The sequence below is a fragment of the Drosophila biarmipes genome, chromosome 2L, assembly GCF_025231255.1.
Source record: "Drosophila biarmipes strain raj3 chromosome 2L, RU_DBia_V1.1, whole genome shotgun sequence".
Taxonomy (NCBI): domain Eukaryota; kingdom Metazoa; phylum Arthropoda; class Insecta; order Diptera; family Drosophilidae; genus Drosophila; species Drosophila biarmipes.
The window spans coordinates 7,800,726-7,822,259 of NC_066612.1; the positions used below are offsets into that span (position 1 = coordinate 7,800,726).

The 21,534-nt window shown below is 38.6% G+C and overlaps 4 protein-coding genes across 4 annotated transcripts; 2 read left to right on the forward strand and 2 right to left on the reverse strand.

The window, feature by feature from the left end:
- Nucleotides 1-8,643: 8,643 nt before the first annotated feature.
- Nucleotides 8,644-9,322, reverse strand: LOC108027739 (thioredoxin domain-containing protein 5 homolog). The gene has a single exon (XM_050884999.1). It carries the CDS (start codon nt 9,260-9,262, stop codon nt 8,681-8,683), a length of 582 nt encoding a protein of 193 aa, XP_050740956.1. The 5' UTR covers nt 9,263-9,322; the 3' UTR covers nt 8,644-8,680.
- A 158-nt stretch (nt 9,323-9,480) lies between these two features.
- On the reverse strand, nt 9,481-10,942 carry LOC108027724 (uncharacterized). Its single transcript, XM_017099277.3, has 2 exons — nt 10,703-10,942; nt 9,481-10,268 (listed from the first exon to the last, which is right to left on the reverse strand). The coding sequence occupies exon 2, from the start codon at nt 9,961-9,963 to the stop codon at nt 9,634-9,636; it is 330 nt and encodes a 109-aa protein (XP_016954766.1). The 5' UTR covers nt 9,964-10,268; nt 10,703-10,942; the 3' UTR covers nt 9,481-9,633.
- A 994-nt stretch (nt 10,943-11,936) lies between these two features.
- LOC108027730 (odorant receptor 22a-like) lies at nt 11,937-13,312 on the forward strand. Its single transcript, XM_017099282.1, has 4 exons — nt 11,937-12,064; nt 12,118-12,756; nt 12,830-13,187; nt 13,244-13,312. Exons 1-4 carry the CDS (start codon nt 11,937-11,939, stop codon nt 13,310-13,312), a joined length of 1,194 nt encoding a protein of 397 aa, XP_016954771.1.
- Nucleotides 13,313-14,734: 1,422 nt separating this feature from the next.
- On the forward strand, nt 14,735-16,259 carry LOC108027769 (odorant receptor 22a-like). Its single transcript, XM_017099331.2, is given in 5 exon segments — nt 14,735-14,862; nt 15,124-15,708; nt 15,781-15,828; nt 15,830-16,091; nt 16,150-16,259. Coding segments are annotated over 5 exon segments (1,092 nt in total). The 3' UTR covers nt 16,219-16,259.
- Nucleotides 16,260-21,534: the final 5,275 nt, after the last annotated feature.

Here is a 21,534-nt window from a genome sequence, read left to right on the forward strand (position 1 = left end):
CAGAACTTGCCAGATGTCCTTGTGTTTTCGGCATTGTCCTAGCTGGGTTGCAGTGACCAGAGATCAAGCTGCTAAATCTCTGCTTGTTTGCTGCATGTGTTTTACTCTGCATCACTCGGGTATCAGGTATTTGTTAAGGGGATTACGAAACACAGGGACAGATTGGAACTGCAAGGAGAGAAACGAATGCTAACAGAAGGATAATGCTGGGGATAATTGAAATTAACACTTGTCCAGCATTTCCTTTGGCTCGAAATAGTTAAGTTAAACAAGTAAATAATAGATGCCTGTCAAAGAAATTTAAAGGATTAATCGAACTTCAAAATTAACTAAGTTTAAATTGTCGAATGAAGAGTATCCCTTAGTTTCAACGGCTACCTTTGATCAACTCGATACGGATGGACAAATCCTAATGCATCTTAGCCACAAGAATTTTCCTGCTACAATGAGAAATAAAAGTACGCAAAAATTACGAAGGGAAATGGGAAAAACTTATCTAAAGTGCACTGAGAGTGGACAAATGTGTGTCCTGCAATGAAATGCATGCAAATGAGCTGAATAATGAGCACTCCCAGCATTTGCGACCTCTGACCTCTGGACAACCCTTTGTGGCACTAATTTCCCGAGCAGCCAGTCGCTTGTCCCTCTTCTCTCGGGGTCCAAAGTGTCAGTAAGTCAACAAGAATGCACTCTGACACCGCCTGAAGGAGTACAATGGGGCAAGTTGGGAGGCTGTGGGCGATACTCTGAGAACACTTAAAGAAAATATTTGAAATGTATTTTTATTGTATGAAAAATAACACTTTTATCACAATTGTTTAATTCTAAAAATGTTTTTTTTTTTTGGTTTTACACAAAGGGCAATAATTTTTTAATAAGTCTTACTGCTTTTTTTATTTTAGCATACGTAAAATATTTGTTAAGTATTATAACATATTTCTCTGCTTATATATATTTATTTTATATTTATTCTTTTAGAACGTAGAACAATCAACAAACAATTTTGTGTGTTCTTGATTTTATGATGTCCAACGGGCACTCGGGAATTATAAGGATATTTTTTTATTGAGTCAATCATTTACGAAGGATTGATATCACTTAATTTTTATTTGATGTTTAACTTACTAACGTAATTTTCTAGTATGTTAACGGTGTTATAGATATTTTGTTATAATAACGATAAAAGTTTTTATTGTCAGATTATATTCTACAAATAAAGTAAGTTTGTTTTTCTCAGTGAAACAATTCCTGCCTCTGTTGGCCAGTCGTAGTCCACTCGACACTTTGAATGTCATTAAGCTGTCCGTCCAATCTGGATGCCAGGGCCTCTGCTCCTCCTCCTTGATCCTCCTCCCTGCTCCACCCTGCTCCCCAATCACCTTGTCCTCCGTCCGGACACTTAGTCAATGTCTCACTAACAATCGTCAACAGGCTCAAGCAGCGTGGGGCAACAATCATGGCTGCTGCCCCTGTTCGTTGCCGTCGTTGTCACCCTTCCATTGTGACGTCCAGAATCCGGAATCCTCCCAAAAGGACCTGGCTTTGTTTGCCAGCTCTGCTGGCCTGTTTAGGTATATGTTGAATGCATTTTGTCCCAAGAACGTTTGTCAATTTTACGCCTGTCGACTTTGTGAATTGCCCTTTTTTGTCCGGGGCGGAGACTCCTCTATTATTGCTGCATGCAAAACGCGTCCTGCGTGTTGTAATTGTCCTAAGTCCGACACTGCCGGTCAAGTTTTCGGGTCTGCAGATGCTCCAGGTGAAATATGCTCGCAAAAATACCTGTGAAACAGGTGAGACCGATGACAAAGCGGGGCTGCAAAAAATGTTGTTGGCAAAAAGTTAACTGGCAGATGGACAGGACAAGTGACTGATATATAGTGGGGTTACAAAAGGTTTTTGTTCACCTACAAGGCAAATTACAATAAAATAAACATTACCTTGATATAGTGATTAAGGTGACTTGGCTTCGCTCGTGCTTAAACATTTTATAAAATCTGTAAGCTATTTTGAGTTTTTGTTAATACATAAAGTTTATTGAGAAATATGCTTCTGGCAAAAAATGTTTTTAGTAAATCCTAATAGCAAGAAAAATTGTTAATTAATTTAATTTTTAGACAATTTTCTTGGTTTTGGTTTTATGGAATTATCTTAACTTGCCTGAAACTGGCTTATAAATAAGTAATGATATTATAACCTGCTAACAGTTGCTCATCTAATAGCTTCGATAAGTCAGATCAGCTGGTGACCGCGCGGCAAAGTGACCTCCGAGCACTAAGCCCAGTCCCTTGGCTCAGCGAAAAACTTCGTCCTCGCCTGGTGACCCCAAAGCGCTGCCTTTGGTGACCCCGTCGCCGCTGACACGGAATATCCCTAATCGCCGATGGCTGAGTGCAAAACGCAGCGCCCGAGGCGACAGTAGCATTTAGGGGCTTATTAAATTGCCATTACCTAAGCCGGACATCATCATCGTTTTCCCCCAGGGCCGCTGTGCATACGAAGGCTCGGCATTTGCCACTCAAGAGCGGGATTAGCGGCGATGATGACAACAGCCTGACAGCCAGCAGGTCCATTAGGGAGGCGGAGCAGGAGGCATAGGCAGCTGTGAGGGCGTGGTCGAGGAGGAGGGACTGGCGGTGAGCTAAAGGTAAAGAGGATCCAGGTGAGTCGAGGATGCCTGATGAGCTTAGGTGGCCAGAGAGCAGCATAGGGCCAAAATAGAGGTAGCTTCTGCGCACTGAAAAAAATGTGTTTGCGATAGAAATATAAGTACGACGTAAGCCAGTCTCAAAATTTAATTTTATTGTTTGGTTGGTATAGTTTGCAATACTTCCCCCAAAAATTAAGTTTAGTATTTTGTTACATCATTTATTGGAGAACATTTAGTTATTAAGAATAATTGTTTGCATTTATTAAAAAAAAGTATTTCAATGAAGTAAAAATATTATTTTAGAAAAGTATGAATGATTTTTGTAGATCATATAATGTTCCCTCTATAGAAATGTGTTATTCAAATTAACTTGTTTTCGACAGTGCTCTAAATAAATCCCCACAAAATATTTAACATTTAAATGGGCAGAAATTAACTGAAGCTGTCAGACCAGCCGGAAAGTGGGTGACAAAGTGGGCGGGTGAGGTGACCAAAGGAACTTGCCACACAGTAAATGCGAAATAATCCACAAAAGCCGAAACGACAGCCCCGAAACACACAATGTGCAGTAAATGTCGGGGAGCTAGCGACAACAAAAGCCAGGACTCTTGAATGGCCAGCGCCGCCAGGACCCAGCTGCTCCAAATCCCGCAAAGAGTCCGAAATATATATGGACCCAAGGGCCAAAGCCTTAATCTGCTTTAAATGGCAAAGAGATTTCTGCGTTTCCCAACCGCCCGTTCCACCAAGTCGCATTCATACGGCAAATATCAAGTGCATCATCATGGTCGTCATCAAGGAGCCAAAGGACAGGATAGTTTTGAAGAGAACGGGACAAGGACGAGGCCAAAACTGCATTAACTTGCCCCCCTGCCTCGAAATCGAGCAGCCTCGGTATCCTCAAAACTTGACAATTACACTGTTCGAGATCAAAGGGAAATTTATTTCAATATATATTAGATTATAGATTTTTTGTTATTTCAACTAACTGTTCCTTAAAAATTGTAAAAAATCCGTTGATAAATTTAAATGTTTTAAAATATATAAACCTTTTTTCGGAAAAACGGTATTATCTTGAGTGTAGGTAATATCAAATAATATTTTATATGATTAAAAAAATATTAAATTAAATTTAAATTTGTTTTAAAACTAATCTCAGTGCATCGGGAATGTCCTTGGCTCACAACATCGTTATTATCGCACTGAGCGCTGTAAAGTACCGAATAATCTACAGGATAATGAGCATGAATGAACGAAACGTTTTCTTTTTTATTTTTATTTTTGTTTTCTATTTTTTTTGTTTTGAATGGGGTATACCGAGTACTTTCTGAAGTTAATGGTGAATGGAAGTGAAAGGAGGGCGAGAGGAGCTCCGCAGACTCTGCCATCAAGTGCACTCAACTAAGGCAAGCCAAATCTGTCCAAAGCTCACTGAATGCTTGTTCGAAACACAACAAAATAATATAACATCTAATAATCAAGTAGTGAAATCCTGTAAACGATGCACATAAAGAACACAGGAAAGTGAAGAGAGAATATATTATTTTTAAGGCATTCCTGTAATGTAGATTTTTGAATGACATTGCTGGAATAACTTTTTAAAGAACATTATATTATTTAAATTTAATTATACCAAACTTTATGACTTTACTCATATTTTCCGCCTTGTGTAAGCCATAAACATTTTATTTAAGGACTTGCTTCCATGCGCACATCATTCAAACATTCCTTAATTAAAGCTGACACTCATAGCCACAAACAACATGATTTCACATGACTTACCTTCACTTCTGGCACTTAATGCCGAATGGTTTATGCCATTGAAAAAGGGCCCAGGCAAGTTGGGAAGCCCACTTTGCCACATCCTTACCCCCTTTGCTCAGGCATTTAATTTTATTTTTCTCATATTTACATGGGAAATTTATGGCGCTGAACGCAGAGACACTGGCAATGAGAAGGAGTGCCAACTTTTTGCCATTTTGTCAACGCTTTTCATGATTTTCCATATTTATTTTACTGTTAGTTTTGGTTTTGTTGGTTTTTTGTATGAGCAGCAAACCAGAACGAGTAGTTCATTAGTTTTCAACTGTGTTCGGTTGGCGCTATTCCTATTTTGCAGCTGCATGTGGCCAGAAGCATCAAAGCATCGTTCCGGGCCATCAGCTAGGAGTCCTATTCCTTTCAGGACCTGCTCCTGCTTTGCTTTTCCATTTTCCATTTCCCAGGCGCCTTCTGGTTCTCACATGGCACAGTAATGTGAACAGACTGCGGCTGCTGCTTCTGGCTTTTGTAATGAAAAGTTGTGGCAACTTGTTGTACGTCATGATTTGAACCCATTTCCTATGCCCCATGCCCCTGCCCCATGCCCTCTGCACTTTTTTAGTTTCGCCCTGAAAGTTGCACATGCTGATACCGATATGGGATGCAAGTATTTCAAAGTTGAAACATTTTGAAAATGAAATATTTCTCATTAATTACCGGAGTTGTAGTTTTCACATTTCATTTCTCTTTCGGGGAAATAATTTTTGTTTCATAAATTGAGTTATAAGTACTTTAATGCATTGGGTGTATTACCTTAAATGTAGAATTTTTATACAAATAATACGCGTAATACTTATCACCATGAAATCACCACATCCTGTGCAGTATGATATGTTGAAGGGGAGTAAAAACACCACATGTCTGTCTTTCTAAGTGATTTTTCATGTCTGTTAATCGTTATCGTGTATTTCCTTGCCCCCCAAGAGGATGGAACTTTGATGGCGTCATAGATATGTTAAGTACTGAGCATCCGGGAAAAATCTGACTGGCATACGCATTAAGTGTACAATAACAACAAATCAATAAGTAATGCAGCCTGACAATCTTCTTTGTTGAGTTTAGAAGCATTTAGATATCGATAAGAAAACAAATCGTTGACTTTTTTCTGCTTTTCTGCTCGCTGCTCAGGAGTTTCTTTTGAAGTTGATTCAGAAGTTTCGCAACTTCTTAGTTCGTTTATCAACTTCTTGTTGTCTGTATGGTAAGATACTAGTGAAAGTTAAGATGTGATTCAAATAGTTCGCAAGTCCACACCGCTTGGCTTACTGGAAGAGAGTTCAATTGATACGGACCCCAATTTTGCAGACAGAGTATTGAATCATAAATTTCCAGCTACCGCATTGCATCATTGGGAAAATGGCTGAAGCAACAGCGGCCACTAAAATTGGGGAAACTACTCCATGTGACACACGTGCCCGCTTTCCTCTTCAACAGTTGAGAACATCAATTTTGTTTTTATTTTCCTCTATGTTCGTGGCCACGTTTTGGGGTTTAACAGAAAAGGGTTGTTCTTGCAAAAAAAATACAAAAGTTTTAGCCGAAAAAAGTGTCACGATAGCTAAGATATCCTATACTTCACAGGAGAGAATAAGAAATCCAGCAATTTAGTGGTCTAAATCCCAAGGAGAGTCACCATTGGTCGATGGCTAGGTACTACAAAAAAGGAAAGCATTTTCCCCCTCTTTTCGTTCTGCCGCACTTCGATAAACTCAAACCTTTGGTTGGCGATTCAATTCAATTGATTCAATTGGGATTGTATCGGGCTTCGTTTTATGCTCGTTTTGGCCAACACATATTACGAGTTGAGTTTGAACCACATCCCCACCGCGAGTGCCTCATTTATCTGTTGCCAAAATGGTTCATGTCTCCATTTTTCGTGTGTGTGGGACATTTTCCCGAAATGTAATGTTAGACGGGTGTAACTTTTTATACTTTCCAGTATTTTTGGGTGCCCTCTTTTACGAGCCGATAATGTTATTGGCGTAGGAATTTTATGAATTGGCCATTTTCATTTGGCCGGGATATTTGATATTTTCCCGATGCCTTGTGCAATTTGCATAAGAAATTGTGTCACGACTAGTTTCGTTACACTTCGTTCCATTTCTTTTGAGCATATTTCAGCTGGGTTTTTGTGGCCCAAGTCGGGAGTGGAGTACGCTCTGGACTGACTGGAATTTGTGCTCTTTTTGGGCTTGGGCTTGGCCCTATCTTGTCGGTTCATCGTCTCCCCTCCTTGGGATTCCTTTGTCTGTTGGACAAAATATTTTGCGATTTTGTGGATGGTTCCTTACAGTGGTTTGGGATGAAATGGCCATGGCTGCGGGGATGGAGGATGGTATGTGGCCGGAATTTGATATGTGTTTGATGAAGACCGGATGAAAGCTCTCAGTCAGATCAGGTGGATTCGAAATTTTTCTTTAATTTTGACATACTTAAAGTTGTAGAACCAAAGTCAAGCGAAATATTAAAACCGCTTTTGTTAGATGGTAGAATTGAATAGATATACATTTATTAATCACATTTGCTAATTATAAAAAAGCATTGATTTTAAGACGTTGCCTAAAATAGCTTTTATGGTATTCTATTATGTTATTAAACTTTTTTCATAAATATAAATCCTTTCAGGAATTTATAACAGATCCCTTGTTTCGTTACATTCCCCCTCGTCTATTATTCCTAAGTAAATAACAACCCAAGTTGGATGGAAAACTTTGCTCGGTACTTAACTGGTGAAAACCACAGTGCCTCAGGGCAGGCCTCATGTGTGGGTGTACTTCTGTGAGCGACTGTCAGCAGCGTCTGCACTTTGACACTCGCACAGAGTTGCATTCCTGCCATTGAGCTATTTTGCTCGAGTGGCAACCGAAACTTTCGAGCCAGAAAATTAAAACTTTCCCCCAGGAGAGGAAAACTTCTGGCGGACGGGGAAAACTTTTTGCTCTGTTCGACGCTGCTTCGGATTAATATTTTCTTTGCCTGCCTTCCGTTTCTATTTTTTAGTGCATTCCTTGGCGTTTTGCCTTCTATTTTCTTGTTACTTATTTGTTTCGTCACTGGTACTTGAATTGCAATTTCTAAGAAAAATTCCTCTCAAGTGTATCAAAATACACAACGGCGCGCTTCACTTCTGGTCGGATTTTTCTTTTCTATGTCTGCAAAGTCCATTGAACGTCAGCTTAGATTTCTCGTACACTTCACTTCAGTCAGAAGATTAAAATTGGTAGCTTTTTAAAATGTATTTAACAAATCATTGGCTGATAATATGGTTCTTAGTAAACACACACTTCACATAAGAACTGTGCCCTTAATAATAATTGTCTTTAGCCAAAAAGGCAGGAAAATTCCTTACTGCAAGTACCAAGTGCACCCACTTATTACTGTTTTCCAAGTTAACACACTATGCCTTCAGAGCCTTTCTTCCCGTTAAGGACACTAAACCACACCCGAAGGACCGACATTTTAAATGGCGCACTAAATTACTGAGACACACCCACATAGCATACACCCATTTGCATGCTTACAACTTCTCTTCCGGTTAAAACATGAACATACGACTTCATGACAATGTTTCGACATGAAGTTTCCCGGTATTATAGTTTTAAAATTATGTGTTGTGAAAACAAATTTGTATTTATTTATAAAAAATATCTTTTTCAATTTACAGAGGTTAACAAAATACTTTTTGACTTTGCTGGGGCTGTAAATGGGGTAAATACTTACTTTTAAAAGGAAATTCATTTCCGTTCGACTTTTTAAACCATTGTTTTAAAAATGTAGTTAATAGAATCCTTTAACCTTTACAAATTTAAAATGTGTCATTAAAATCCTTCAAGACTTTGCACAACAAATTCAACAAGATTCTTCTGCTGCTGCTGATCCCCTGAACCTAACGACCAAAGGGTATAAGTGCAACTTACTGCTGAGAATACAATCTACGCGTTTGCAGGCATTTTTCATGTGGTTCGTTGCTGCCGTTGCAGAAACTTTTTATGGCCGCCACAGCCCCCAACAAATGCGCTCTTGTTTTTGGTTTTTCGGTTTTAACCACCCACATGTGTGTTCCGCCTGCATAAATTGTGCAGTTGGTTGACAAAAGTTCTTCCAAATAATTAGGAAGGGAACACTCGAATAATAAATTTAAAGGCAGCAAAAGAACCGAAAAAGGAAAACGATTTTGTATTTCAAACTATTCCTTTATTTAACAGATTTTCAGTTTAAATTTAGAGACACGCTTCCAACAAAAAGTAACCATCCAACAAGTTTAAAGTAGTTAGAAACTGATATTGGATGAGTATTTTCCGAAGAGCAGTTTTTGGTAGAATTTGTCCTAATCATATCTTTAATGAAGTTACTCACTCCCTCGAAAGTTAGGTCACCATCATACTGGTGTAATGCGTCGCCGTTTTCAAGCCATATTAAATTTGGTTCATAGCGCAAATCATATTCGTTGCATACCACTTTGGCATTTTCACAGTCCAATTCGGCAAAACAAAGGCTCCGTTTGGACTTAAACGATTTGGCCAAGTCCTTCCAGGTACTCTCAAAATCCTCACAGCCCATGCAGTCCGGTTCATAGAACTTTACGAAGAAGGTCCCCTTTGCGGTGATATCGTAGAAATTATCTGTTGTCAGCAGAAATACTTTGCCTGGTATACAACCGTCGAGGTACCTATGTTTTACACTCGCATGTGTATCTGCGGTTAAGTTGACTGATTGTTCCGATGAAAATAGTTTTGAACGTGCATTGCAAACCAATATTGGTAAAAAAAGAAAGTACAACAATTTAGACATTGTTTTCTCTTTTTTTTGTAAATTTTTCTCAACGGTAACTTTGACTTAACAAATTTATTTCGATATGTATCTCTTAAATATTAGTTTTTTTCTAGTTATATTATATTATTTGGGGACGCAATATTTTTATGGTACTTCCCCGCAGTCTTTTGCAATAAAAAACACAACCATTTTTGATTTTATTTTATTTATTCAATAAATTGAAAGGCTTAGTAAAGTTAGTTCGGCTTATGGAGTTTTAAAAACTTGAAGAGACTTGGCTTACAATCTAATTTCACATGCTCAGAGTATGTAAGGATAGATAAGGATTTGTATGTTATACGTAAGAGTTTGAGAGGAGTATTTTTGGAGTCCGAAGAACCACTAGATCGTTAGTGCCATTGACCGCCTTCATTGAGTTTCCGGGGGTCGATGTTGAGGCCGAGCTTCTCCAGCTTGCGCACCTTTCTCATTTGCTTGGTCAGCCGCCGCTTGAAGTTGATCTCCTGGTTGAGATTCATGATCTCCATGGTATCGTACTGCCGGATATTCTTGATCGTTTGCAGGATCAGATTGTCCGTAAGATGGAGTTTGATGGTGGACATCTTCATGAATGGAGCGTCGCGACGTCTCAATTCCTCCCTGTAGGCAAATAGTGTATAATGCAGAGATGGCAGCGTCGGCAAAGGTCGCTCCAGTTGTGGGAAAAGTAACTCGGCCATGGTATAGATTCTAAGTGAGCTCTAAGAGTATGAGTGCTGCGGAAAGATCTGTTCGCTTTGAGTGTCCAGAGTGCAGTGCTGTCTGAGGTCACAGGTTCCTTGTTTTTATACCAATACGTCCTGCTACCTGCTCCGGATTATAATAGAATCTCAGAAATTCCGCCACTGGCAGTCTTTCTGGGGAAATCCCCGGATGCCCGGAGAAAACGGCAGCTGGCGCTAGCTACCTGATGGGACAGCTGCAAGTGAGGTTTCCTTTTGAGCACGCGATATATTTCATATAGCTGGCGTACAGTCTAACTTCGCTAAAGGTGGCACAAGAAATCGAGAGTTTTCCATAAATCGTTTTTAAGAATTATACCCTTTAAGGTACCCTTAAATATAAACTGTAAACTAAACCTATATTATAATATTAAATTAATAAATTAAATTAATGGATTAGGTTAAGTTTTTTTTTCCACGAAACATTTTCCGGTTAATTCTTTCAAAATTATTAGTTATTACCGCAATGTGTTTAAATTCATGAAAAATACCAAACAATTTAACTAGAACCTACTTAAAAAACATGAGTTAGAGTTCAATCAAATTTGGGCTTACGGTCGCTCCTGAAAATTTAAAGAGCAGTTGACCTACAAATGAGAGGTAAACAGGAAGTAAAATGAATAGAAGGAAATATTTTTCATTCATTCCACTCGTTTTTGGCGTAATTTTACGGTCATTTAAAATTGTTTTCCTTTACGTTCGCTCGAGCCGTGTTCTGCTGCCTGGCATCGCAATTAAAATAAATTGCATTCCCTCAAAGGATTGACGACAGCTGAAATCTGCATTACCATGTGAGCGCCGGTCAAAGGATTGGTTCAAAAAATTTTGTATACCACTTTCTTTCATTTAATTAGTTTAACCCACTCGAAATTTAAAGCAATGAAATTGAGCTAATGAAAGATATTTCTCTAGTTGCAAAATAATCAAATAAATTTAAATACTTTTATACGGTGAAGCATTAAGGATTAATTTTAACGTTTTATGTATGGCTTGCTTTTCATATTGATTGTCACTCATAAATATTAGTTTCAAAAACCTCTTAATGATGTGCTATAAACTTTTATATTCTTAATACATCGCTGCGGTGTTTTTTATACAGCAGCCAAATTAAAAGCTCTATTTATGCAAACCCTTCCATTTGTCAACAGCCTTCTCTCATCAAATTTATGTTATTTTATATGGCTCGCTTTTACGCGCGAATATGTTGTAAATTAGTCGAATATATAACAACAAATGTCGCCTTTTAATTAGGCAGAAAATTTCAATTACGCCAATGCCAATGCCGCATTCTGAATTGCAAATGATGTCACCGAGATGCCAAATAATTAAAATGGAGAATATTATTTATAATTTATGTATTTCGAGGTTGTCATACCATATTCTGTGGTTTGGTTTGCTGATGTCATAATTTAGACGGTTTCAAAATGACCAAAAATAATGACCCTTTATCCGTAAAGACTAAACATGGTTATAATAAACCAATGTTGTGCATATATTTTGATTTCAGCGCTTTTGTGGACACCCCGTTTTCCCCAGGTAAATAATTAAAAAGTGTAAAGCAAGTTGGTTAGTTAAATGAAGCATTATTAAAACATAAGTGTTAACGATTCTGACAAAAATATACCCTTTAAGTGAGTAGCAAATAAAAACGTCACTGCTGATTTATATAAGCCTAAGGACTCATAACAAATTTTGTTAAGTTTAAATTTTATAAACTACTACATTTTATATATAAACATGGAAAAATGAGTAAATAACCGTAAATTAACAGCATAATAGTTTTCGTATATACCCAATTTTTCGCAGGTATGAGAGTATATCACCAGTTTGATGAACAAATCGGCAAGTCATGTGAGAAAACCCCACACTTGTATGCTATAAAAGGCCTTTTAACCAGAATAACTTAATACTCCAGAAGTAACCTCGGAAAAATGTTGATCAAATTTTTTCCGCTCATCAAGGAAAAGCCGTTGAACGAGCTGGTTCAATCGCGCGATGCTTTTATTTACTTAGAGAGAGTCATGTGGACCTTGGGATGGACAGAGCCTTACGAAAAAAGGTAAAGACATGAAAATAACATTTATTAAATAAAATAAATATTTACTTTTAAAGATGGGCAGTGGTTTACAAGGTATTTTCCTTTATGACATCCATTGGGTTCTTTATCCTACTGCCGCTATCGATATGCGTGGAATATGTCAACCGCTTCAAGAGTTTCTCGGCTGGCGAGTTCCTGAGTTCTCTTGAGATCGGGGTAAATATGTGTGGATGCTCCTTCAAGAACACCTACACTTTGTTGGGACGCAGGAAAGTGCGAAAGGCCAAGCTGATCCTGGATCGTCTGGACGAAAGATGCCTTCGGGATGAGGAGAAGTCCTTGGTGCATCGCTATGTGGCTCTAGGAAACTTTAGCTACACCGTTTACCACACGTGCTACTGGGTCTTTGTGATCACAAACTTTATAGGTTTCCTGCTGATAGGTCATCACGCCTGGCGCATGTACATTCCGCTGCTCAAGTCCGATGAGCACTTTCTCATATCCAGTGTCGCGGAATTTTTGCTAATGCTCTACGTGGTGACCATGGCTCAGTGCTCGGATGTGTGTCCGACGATCAGCATGTTGATGGCTCGATGTCACATCATCCTGCTCAGAAATCGGATGATGCGTCTGCGATCGGATCCGGAGAAAGGAGACGATGAGGACTTGGAGGAGCTGACAAAGTGCATACAGGATCATCGTTTGATATTGGAGTAAGCTGGTGGCCGTTTCGTTTTTTCCAAAGATTGTTTAATTTTACTTATTATAAATGGACCTTAACCCTAGCTATGTTAACACTCTGCGGCCCGTCTTTTCGGGGGTCATTTTCGTGCAGTTTCTTCTGATTGGCGTCGTTTTGGGTCTCTCGATGATCAACGTAATGTTCTTCTTGTCATTTTGGACCGGCCTTGGCACTTGCCTCTTCATGTTCGACGTTTGCATGGAAACATTTCCCTTCTGCTATCTCTGCAATATAATTATCGATGATTGCCAGGACCTTGCCGACAGTCTTTTCCAATCAAATTGGACGAGTGCCAGCCGTCGCTACAAATCCACTTTGGTTTACTTTCTTCATAATTTGCAGCAGCCCATTATCCTTACGGCAGGTGGAATTTTTCCAATTTGCATGCAGACAAACCTGTCTGTAAGTTGAATAAGTAATTCCTTAATAATTGCTTTTAATTCTTTTGCTACTTTTAGATGGTTAAGCTTGCCTTTTCTGTGGTAACCATTATAAAGCAATTCAATTTAGCCGACAAGTTTAAATAAGAAAATACCATTTTAAATCGATCAAATCGTATATTGAAATTGCAGTTAAACTGGTGAATATTGAAACTTAAATGCACTTTGTAGCACTACAAAAATAATTAATAAATAGCAATATCATTTACCTCAAGGGTAAAAGTCTATCGTTCCTTTAATTGTGCAATACAGACTGTGATTAAAGTTTAAGCCCCGTCGCTTCATCAGCGCAAGCGGAAAAAAATGGTAAATATTCCGATTAATTAACAGAACTGACAAAAGATTCTAGGGTACACCGACGGTTTGTCTCCCGCGAACGCATTTAATTTGCCCGTTTGCGGAGGTCCTTTTGTGTGCATGTGTATCTGGATGTCTGCCCTCAACGTCAATGAGTCAATATTATTACGGTCGACGCTTCACGCTCGCCGTGAAATTGGCAAAAGGGGAAATGGCCGCAAAGCGCTGGCAAAAATGCTTTCAATTAATTAAACACCCGAAAAGCAATGCTATAATGAGAATGCAACGAGCTGTGCAGGGAGCTCTATAGAGATGCGCTTGGATGAGGGGAACGCACAGCGGCTCTATGGACCAACTCAATCAACAATGATGCCAATGCAACACACGAAGCAAAGAGTGTTTTTCTCTTTTTAATGTTTTATATTTAATATAATAAAATATATAATATAATAAAATATATATAAATGTATTTAGGATTGGATACAAATAAATTCGTAATGGAACTACAAAAAATTATTGGATTTTTATTTTTTACTTTTCGAATACCTTCAAATGATATAAAATATATAACATCAAGACCGTATTATTATATTTTACAATTAATTGAAAAAATGTATTACTTTGTAACTCCCTGTAATAACATTTTTAAATTTGTGTACAATATTTTTGAAGAGTGTAATTGCGGCTTGCAGCTCATTAATAAAACAGATAATGCGTGTGGCGGCAATCATTTTTCGGTAGCATTCCAACGCGGTGGCGTTGATTAAGACCGCCAATGGTCAATGCCATGACAGACGAAAAGGCAATGATAGTGGTCGGTAAAGGAGGAGCTTTCGGTTCGACATGGGACTATAAAGCGATACCAGCGAATTATTGTCATTTTGGTAATGTTTTACTTGGTTAATGGCTTGTTAAGGTCCTGTTCGTTGAACGATGGAGGAAATATTTACTGTTTCTTGGAAAATACTTAATTGCGGTGTATTAAATCGATTTTGTATGATGGGAAATTGGCAGACTGGAAACAAGCTTGAGGAATCTTCTAAATTATTGAATGCTCTATTGGTAGCAGGACAGTGCAAATTTAAACCAATAATTAAAAAAAAGTTCCATAAACTGTCAAGTCATGTGAGGCAATCACATCAGATTTGGGCCCTATAAAACCCTTTGTTTCCAGACTAGCTAAGTACTTAGAAAAAACACTCCACGGACAAGATGTTAAGCAAAGTGTTCCCTCACATCAAGGAAAGGACATTAAACGAGCGGGTTCAATCGCAAGACGCTTTTATTTACTTGGATCGGGTGATGTGGTCCATGGGCTGGGCAGAGCCGGAAAACAAAAAGTAAACTAAAACTTAAATAGAAAGTCCAAAAAGATCAAATTTTCTCTAGTTCTCTAAAAACATTTTATTAATTGTTTCAATAATAAGGTGGCATTACAGATATCACTTGTGTTTTGAAATCATTTTTAAAAATATCCAAAGTATTCAACTAATTTACGTAAGTCCGAAAATTCGTAGAACTTATTTTGGGATATTTCATTAAATTTTTCGTGTCAATTATATAGCTCATATATTAATATAGCTATAATTTTGTATTCAAAGATGGAGGCTGCTATACAATGTGTGGGCCACTTTTATGGTTGCTCTGATGTTCATCCTTTTGCCAATCTCAATAACCATCGAGTACGTCCATACGTTCCTCAGTTCCCTTGAAAACGGGGTAAACGTGTATGGAAGTTCTTTCAAGAGCGCTTTCACCATGATTGGCTACAAGAAAAGGCAGGACGCCAAGCTAATAATGGATTTGCTGGACAAGAGATGCAGTCGGGATGAGGAAAGGTCCTCTGTTCATCGCTTTGTAGCTTTGGCAAACTTTATTGATATCATGTATCATATATTTTACTCGACCTTTGTGGTCATGAACTTTCCGTATTTTCTGTTAAAGGGACGGCACGCCTGGCGAATGTATTATCCCCTGATCAACTGCGATGAGCAATTCTATATCTCTAGCATCGCGGAATGTCTTCTAATGACGTGGTGCATCTACATGGATCTGTGCACGGATGTTTGTCCATTGATTTTCATGCTAATGGCTCGATGTCACATTAAGCTACTCAAGGATAGACTGAGAAATCTCAGATCGGAGCCGGGAAAAATTGAAGAAGAGTACCATCGATTGATATTGGAGTAAGATCGAAATTTGTTAACTAAAAATTTTAATTGGGCTTTTATAAGTATTAAGACTATTCCATCCTGTAGCTATGTAAACGCTTTGCGACCCGTCTTTTCGGGCACCATTTTTGTGCAGTTTCTTTTCAACATTTTGGACCGGAGTGGCCACTTGCCTCTTCATGTTCGACGCCTCTATGAAGTCATTTCCCTTCTGCTATCTCTGCAACATGATTATCGATGATTGCCAGGACCTCGCTAACGGACTTTTTCACTCAAATTGGACGAGTGCCAGCCGTCGCTACAAATCCACTTTGATTTACTTTCTTCAAAATCTGCAACAACCCATTACCCTTACGGCAGGTGGAGTTTTTCCGATTTGCATGCAAACAAATCTGGCTGTGGGTTTCATTAATCTCAATTTCTAGTTGTACATTTTAATTAATTGATTCTTTTAAGATGGTGAAATTGGCATTTTCTGTGGTCACGACTATAAAGCAATTTAACTTGGCCGAGAAATTTCAATAAGTCCAGAGAATAAGGAAATCGGACTCTTATGCTGCAATTTTAGAAGTACACAGAGAATAAGGAAATCGGACTCTTATGCTGCAATTTTAGAAGTACACACAAGTTACACAGTAAGATTTTGTAATATTATACAATTAAATCTTTGCTGTTAATTTTTGTTGGTAGTTGCATAAAAAAATTTAGACTGCATAAGGGAGAAAATATACCCTCATTGGATTAATCGGGTGGACTTAATGCTTGCACTTTAAGGACCGCTTTAAAGCTAGATGGATAATCGTATGTAATGACATACTAAAAAATTGATAGTCCACTATTTAAATTCTAAAGCCTTAAGGGCGCTAAAAATAAGATATCTGTCGCATCCCGCATTAATTTACTTCGTTCCCAAAGCTCGACAATAAAGCGCGACTTAAAGTTGGGTCAGTAAATCTACTGCAGCCCTCTCTTTCGCGCACGGGATGGCGCCTGGGGCGTGCTGTCTCTTTCGCGCCGCTGTCCACTTAATAAAGTGCAAACAGGCAAGTGATTATTTCACAGCTATTGTTCGCAAAAAAGGATGCGGATGCGTGCTGGGCCAAAAGGGGCGTGGTCTGGGGCGAGAGCAACAAAGGGATTTGGGTTATAACCAAAGAAACGAAGCAGAACACCCGAAACAAATAAAAGCAGCAAAAAACACAATAACAAGGACGAGGAGCGCGAAAAAATTGTGCAGCGCGAATAAAAAATGTAACTAAGAAAATGAATACAATGATGTGAAAGAGAGAGACGGGATGAAAGGCGGTAGAGTGAGACAGTGAGATGGGTCAACTGCAGGAGATATTTACGAGCTGCTTTATTGCACTCGCACGCACACATACACAATCACAGGGAAAGGGTCACGCACTGAAAAAAACAAAGGATATTCAGTCCTTCTTCACACCCTCAATTGCAGAATTTACTTTCACTTTCCTTTTAAGAATCCCTTTAAGCCTTTTGCATTTTTTACAGTTTACGCGTATAATCTTTAAAATAAATTGATTGTAATATTTACAGACATCAGATATCACATATTCTTTTATTAGTTAACAAGACGTTATTGGAAATAATGATTCCATAAATAATGATTCCACAAACTACAAGTGTTTTCAATTCACTTTCAAAAAGGCTAAAAAGTATGCAATAATATTTTTTAAATCCGGGGGGTTTGCACACTTTTAGGCACTCATTTGAGTAATAGGTTGGAACAAGAAGCTGCTCTAATCCATCATTACACAAATGTCACTGTGCACTAGACATTCTATGTTATGCAGATTTAGTTGTCAAATTCAGACCAAACCATCCAAGGTCGGAACCGCTAAAAAGCTCACAAATTAGCGTTCATCATCAATCAAATGCCGGGTTAGCAGCTCCAGTCGAGGTCAATGGGGTGTACTGCTGACGCTAATTGCAATTTGTGGTTTCAGCCAACTGCAAGAGGCGCATCAGCAACAAGCCCTATATATGTGCTCCGAACATCGTTTGCATTTGAGGAGCTCGGTGATGGATTTTGGCCTGTAGGTCCGCGAAGCCGAAAAACCGCATCGACATCATCGTCATCTTCTCCCTACTCCAGGCAGTTCGATTGAAGCCAGTTCGAGACTATGTATTTTGCTCCCAATCCCTCAGAAACCAGGTAAACTCAATCAGCCAGGCCAGGTAGCCGACATCAGGTGCGCATATTCAAATCAAGTGTTAGCGTGGCCTCAGGGTCGAGCTGCGGCCTCCTGCTTAAGGATTCTGCCTGCCTCGTGTGTTTTCTTTGATCTACAGCCTTTAAATGTGTTTCGAGGAACTCGTATAAAATATTCAATAATTTCTTTCATCGGAATATCATTACGAATCGGGCAGGTAATAGGAAGCAAGTGAACGTTCTAGTATGCAATATGTTTTGAATTCAAGGTTGAGGAATTGATATTATTTGGTGGCTTTAAAATAGGAAACAAATTATTTAAATAATTGTGTAATATTGGATTACTAATCGATTGCACTTTGCACTTTGGCTAAACTAACTTTATTTATTAAGTGGTTAATGCTTCATGTTTCTCGCGGATTTCTTTTTCCATAAATATAGGCACACCTTGAATTAATTTTATTTTACCTCTAATCCGATAAATAACGTTTAACTTATAAATATAAGAATAAGCGAGTGCATAGTCAGAAAGTGGCCAAGTCATGGCAGCTGGCTGCCAAGGAAAGTCATGACTCCTCGTTCTCTGACTTTGCACCTCTTTGCCAGGACCAAGTCAAGACAAGTCCTTATCCTTTATTCAAGCAGTATTTGTGGCATTTGAGGCATGCGGCACACGCTGCGTATGAGCTATTTTCTTAGCCCAGCTCCAGTCGCTTCCTTTAACCTTTTGGCTTTCTTTTGTTCGTTATGTCTGAGTGAATGTGTGCCATGTGTGGCATGCAATGTCTCCCACTTGGCCCGTTCCCATCTTATTGGAAGCATCTGTGAGTTATTTTTATAGAGCTACTTTATGCCCCTTCATCTGTGGGTGAAAATTCGAACCACAAGTATGTGGCACAAAAATGTGCCATCGACTTGGCTAGCTACTTTTATTTATAAGTAAAAAAGCCTATTTAGAGGAATGTATTTAAAGTGCTTCCGCCTTATCGGTTATTAAGGAGAGAAAATTGAAGGAGCTTAAGAAATGCTAATTTATGGGATTTTGGTACAAAACAGGTATGGGCTAATTATTTATTTCATTTAACTGAAAAGTTGTTTTGAAGCAATAAAAAATACGAGTAAGGATTTTTAATAATTCATTTCCCTCTATTTAGATTTACCAAATACACTCATTTTTAAAAACAAAAGCGCCAACCACTTTACATCATTAATCAAGGTCCTATTATTTATTTCTTTACATTAATTTATAGCTCGTTACGAGTAGTAATCAAATTGCTTTTGAGCGCCTCAATCTAGACAAATTACCCGGCCACTCATCTATTTCAGTTTTTAATTAAGGCCGAGAACCAAGGCTGCAGCTCCGGGAATTGGGGAAGTGCATCGGGAATGGGTATAAGGGAATGGGATCGGGGATGTCCCAAAACATTTGCCAGACGCATCGGACATAAATCAAGTGAACGAGAACGGGTCCGACATGGACATGGCAGGACAACAAATCCAACAAAGCTGCTGGCCCGGCTTCGATAGCACTTTTCCCTTTTTCCCAGGGCCATACAGAAATTTGTGAATTGCAGTTGGCCAGAATGGGGAGGGGGATTCGTGGGGGAGTTAGGGGCCGTCTTCCCAGCCCTGGGTAAAGGCAAAGTTTTTGGCGTAGAACTAACGAGCATCAGTGTAAACTGTCGTCGCTGCTGTCGTCGTCGATGGTTGTTGCTGTCCCTGTCGCCGTTGCAGTTGCAGTTGCCCTTCTTGCTATTTTACCAGTTTCTCATTAAACTTCAAAAATTGTATACAAAGTTTGTAGAAAGCTGGCATTAGTCGGTGGGATCAAAGCCATGTCAAAATTGTGCATAGCTAATACGTTCTGGATTTTGAAACAATTAAAAATATTAATTGCTTTTATGAAATTAAAGAGCTTCAGTAATATGGTTAGGAAGCCGCTTCCATTTCTGTCTACAACTTTATACTTTTTGGATTGATAAGTAATTGGAAGTTTATTACGTTTAAATTAATTGTATCTAAAAGTATGCCAAGTCAAATATGTTCGCAATTCAGCCTCCTCACTTTTCATCTGAAAAGATTTAATAGCATACTCTTAGGCAACAACGTTAAACATTTTCAAAGAACGCACTATTACTTTGTGGAACTTAGTTGCATTTATTTTTCTGAATAATAATATTTTAATAATTTAACCTAGTATTTCTCTCAGTGCAAATCCCATTTATTTTCATGTTAAAATGTTTGTGATATTTTCGGTTCATTTAGAAGACAACGATATCCTTTTGTTATGGCCTCCCGAGTCCTAAACACTCAACTGACGTCAACTTGTTCCTTTTAGCCAAAGCAGTCCCACTGGTCCAATGCCCTACAATGCACCACATCCGTAAAGTTCTAGCTGGAAAAATCGCTCCAACTTTTGTTTTACGCACAGTGCCTTTGTCTTTGGCAAAATATTCACCAGAGACGGCAGCCGAAAACTATGCAACTGCACACAGTGCAACGAGAAATCGCAGCTGCAGGCGAAATGGGAGATGGGTCCTTCTTTTCGTCCTGGGGCGTGTTGTAAGCAAACTTTTGCAACATTTATCTTCGTTATTATGACGCTCGAATGGGCTATCAGCGGGAGAGCGGAGCGGCTGCTAAATATTTGGCCAGGCAACGGAAATACATAGAGGCTAAAGCAAAGGACGATGAGGATAAGAATAAGAAGAATGTCCTTAATGCCGCGATTCCACTACTTTTGTTCTGTTTCCCTTCTCCTGTGAAGCCTGTGTCCAAAAATGTTACAAGTTGTCAAACGCGCTGCGCTGGCGGGCTGCGAATTTCCGGTGATGCATTTGCCATTCCCTCTGGAAGTGAGGAGAGATTTTTAATATAAATAACACAAGGAATAATATTCTTTATATAAAATACAATTTATTTATATTACTCAATATAAAATAATATTTAATAAATAAAATGAAATTTATTTTCACTATTTTAGAAAGCAACAAGAATGAATATTACTGAAAGAAATTATTCAAAATAAAATTGGATTTCAATATATATAAATTTATAAAAATATCTTTAAATTAAATCATTTAATTCCAGGACGAAAGTCATAATTATAAAGATAACAAACACCGGAGATTTTAAATCTATTTATTGAAAAATTCAAATTTTTTTAAAATTAAGAAAACATTTATGCCTTTAACGCATCTCTAGAAAAACGAATATCCTTTGCCATCGCTGCATTTGGCAATATCGCAGCAGACAATATCCCAGCTGCGAAGGAGACAGTGCAGCTCGGCAGTTGCGAACGGGAAGGCAGTGGCAACTTTTTCCTGCACTTAATTAGTTTGGGCATAAGTGGAGCAGAAAAAGTTGGTGGCCAAGACGGAGACTGTGGGAGGAGAGGAGGCTTTGTCCTCCAGTGGGTTTGTCAACTGTCCTCGAGTCCTTCCTATTTTATCCTCCCTTTGCCTGTTCTGTGTGCGTTCGCAGCTAAGGAAATTGCCCCATAAATGTTCATTACCCAAGCAGGGTTTGTGTGTTTTTCGGGCTCCGAATTTGGATGGATTTTATATGGCGACATGTGCGAAATTTCTCCCATTTCCCAAGCTGCATTCGTACAGGAAATATTGTGCAATAAATTTTTGTTTAATTTCAGGGTAAGGAGTGGGGGAATG

Excerpts from the sequence above, each read along its gene's own strand:
- LOC108027739 (XM_050884999.1), bottom strand. The coding sequence starts at position 9,262 with ATGTCTAAATTGTTGTACTTTCTTTTTTTACCAATATTGGTTTGCAAT.
- LOC108027724 (XM_017099277.3), bottom strand. The coding sequence starts at position 9,963 with ATGGCCGAGTTACTTTTCCCACAACTGGAGCGACCTTTGCCGACGCTG.
- LOC108027730 (XM_017099282.1), top strand. The coding sequence starts at position 11,937 with ATGTTGATCAAATTTTTTCCGCTCATCAAGGAAAAGCCGTTGAACGAG. Across the intron at positions 12,065-12,117 it reads ACAGAGCCTTACGAAAAAAG|ATGGGCAGTGGTTTACAAGG; the intron begins GTAAAGACATGA and ends TTACTTTTAAAG. Across the intron at positions 13,188-13,243 it reads GCATGCAGACAAACCTGTCT|ATGGTTAAGCTTGCCTTTTC; the intron begins GTAAGTTGAATA and ends TGCTACTTTTAG.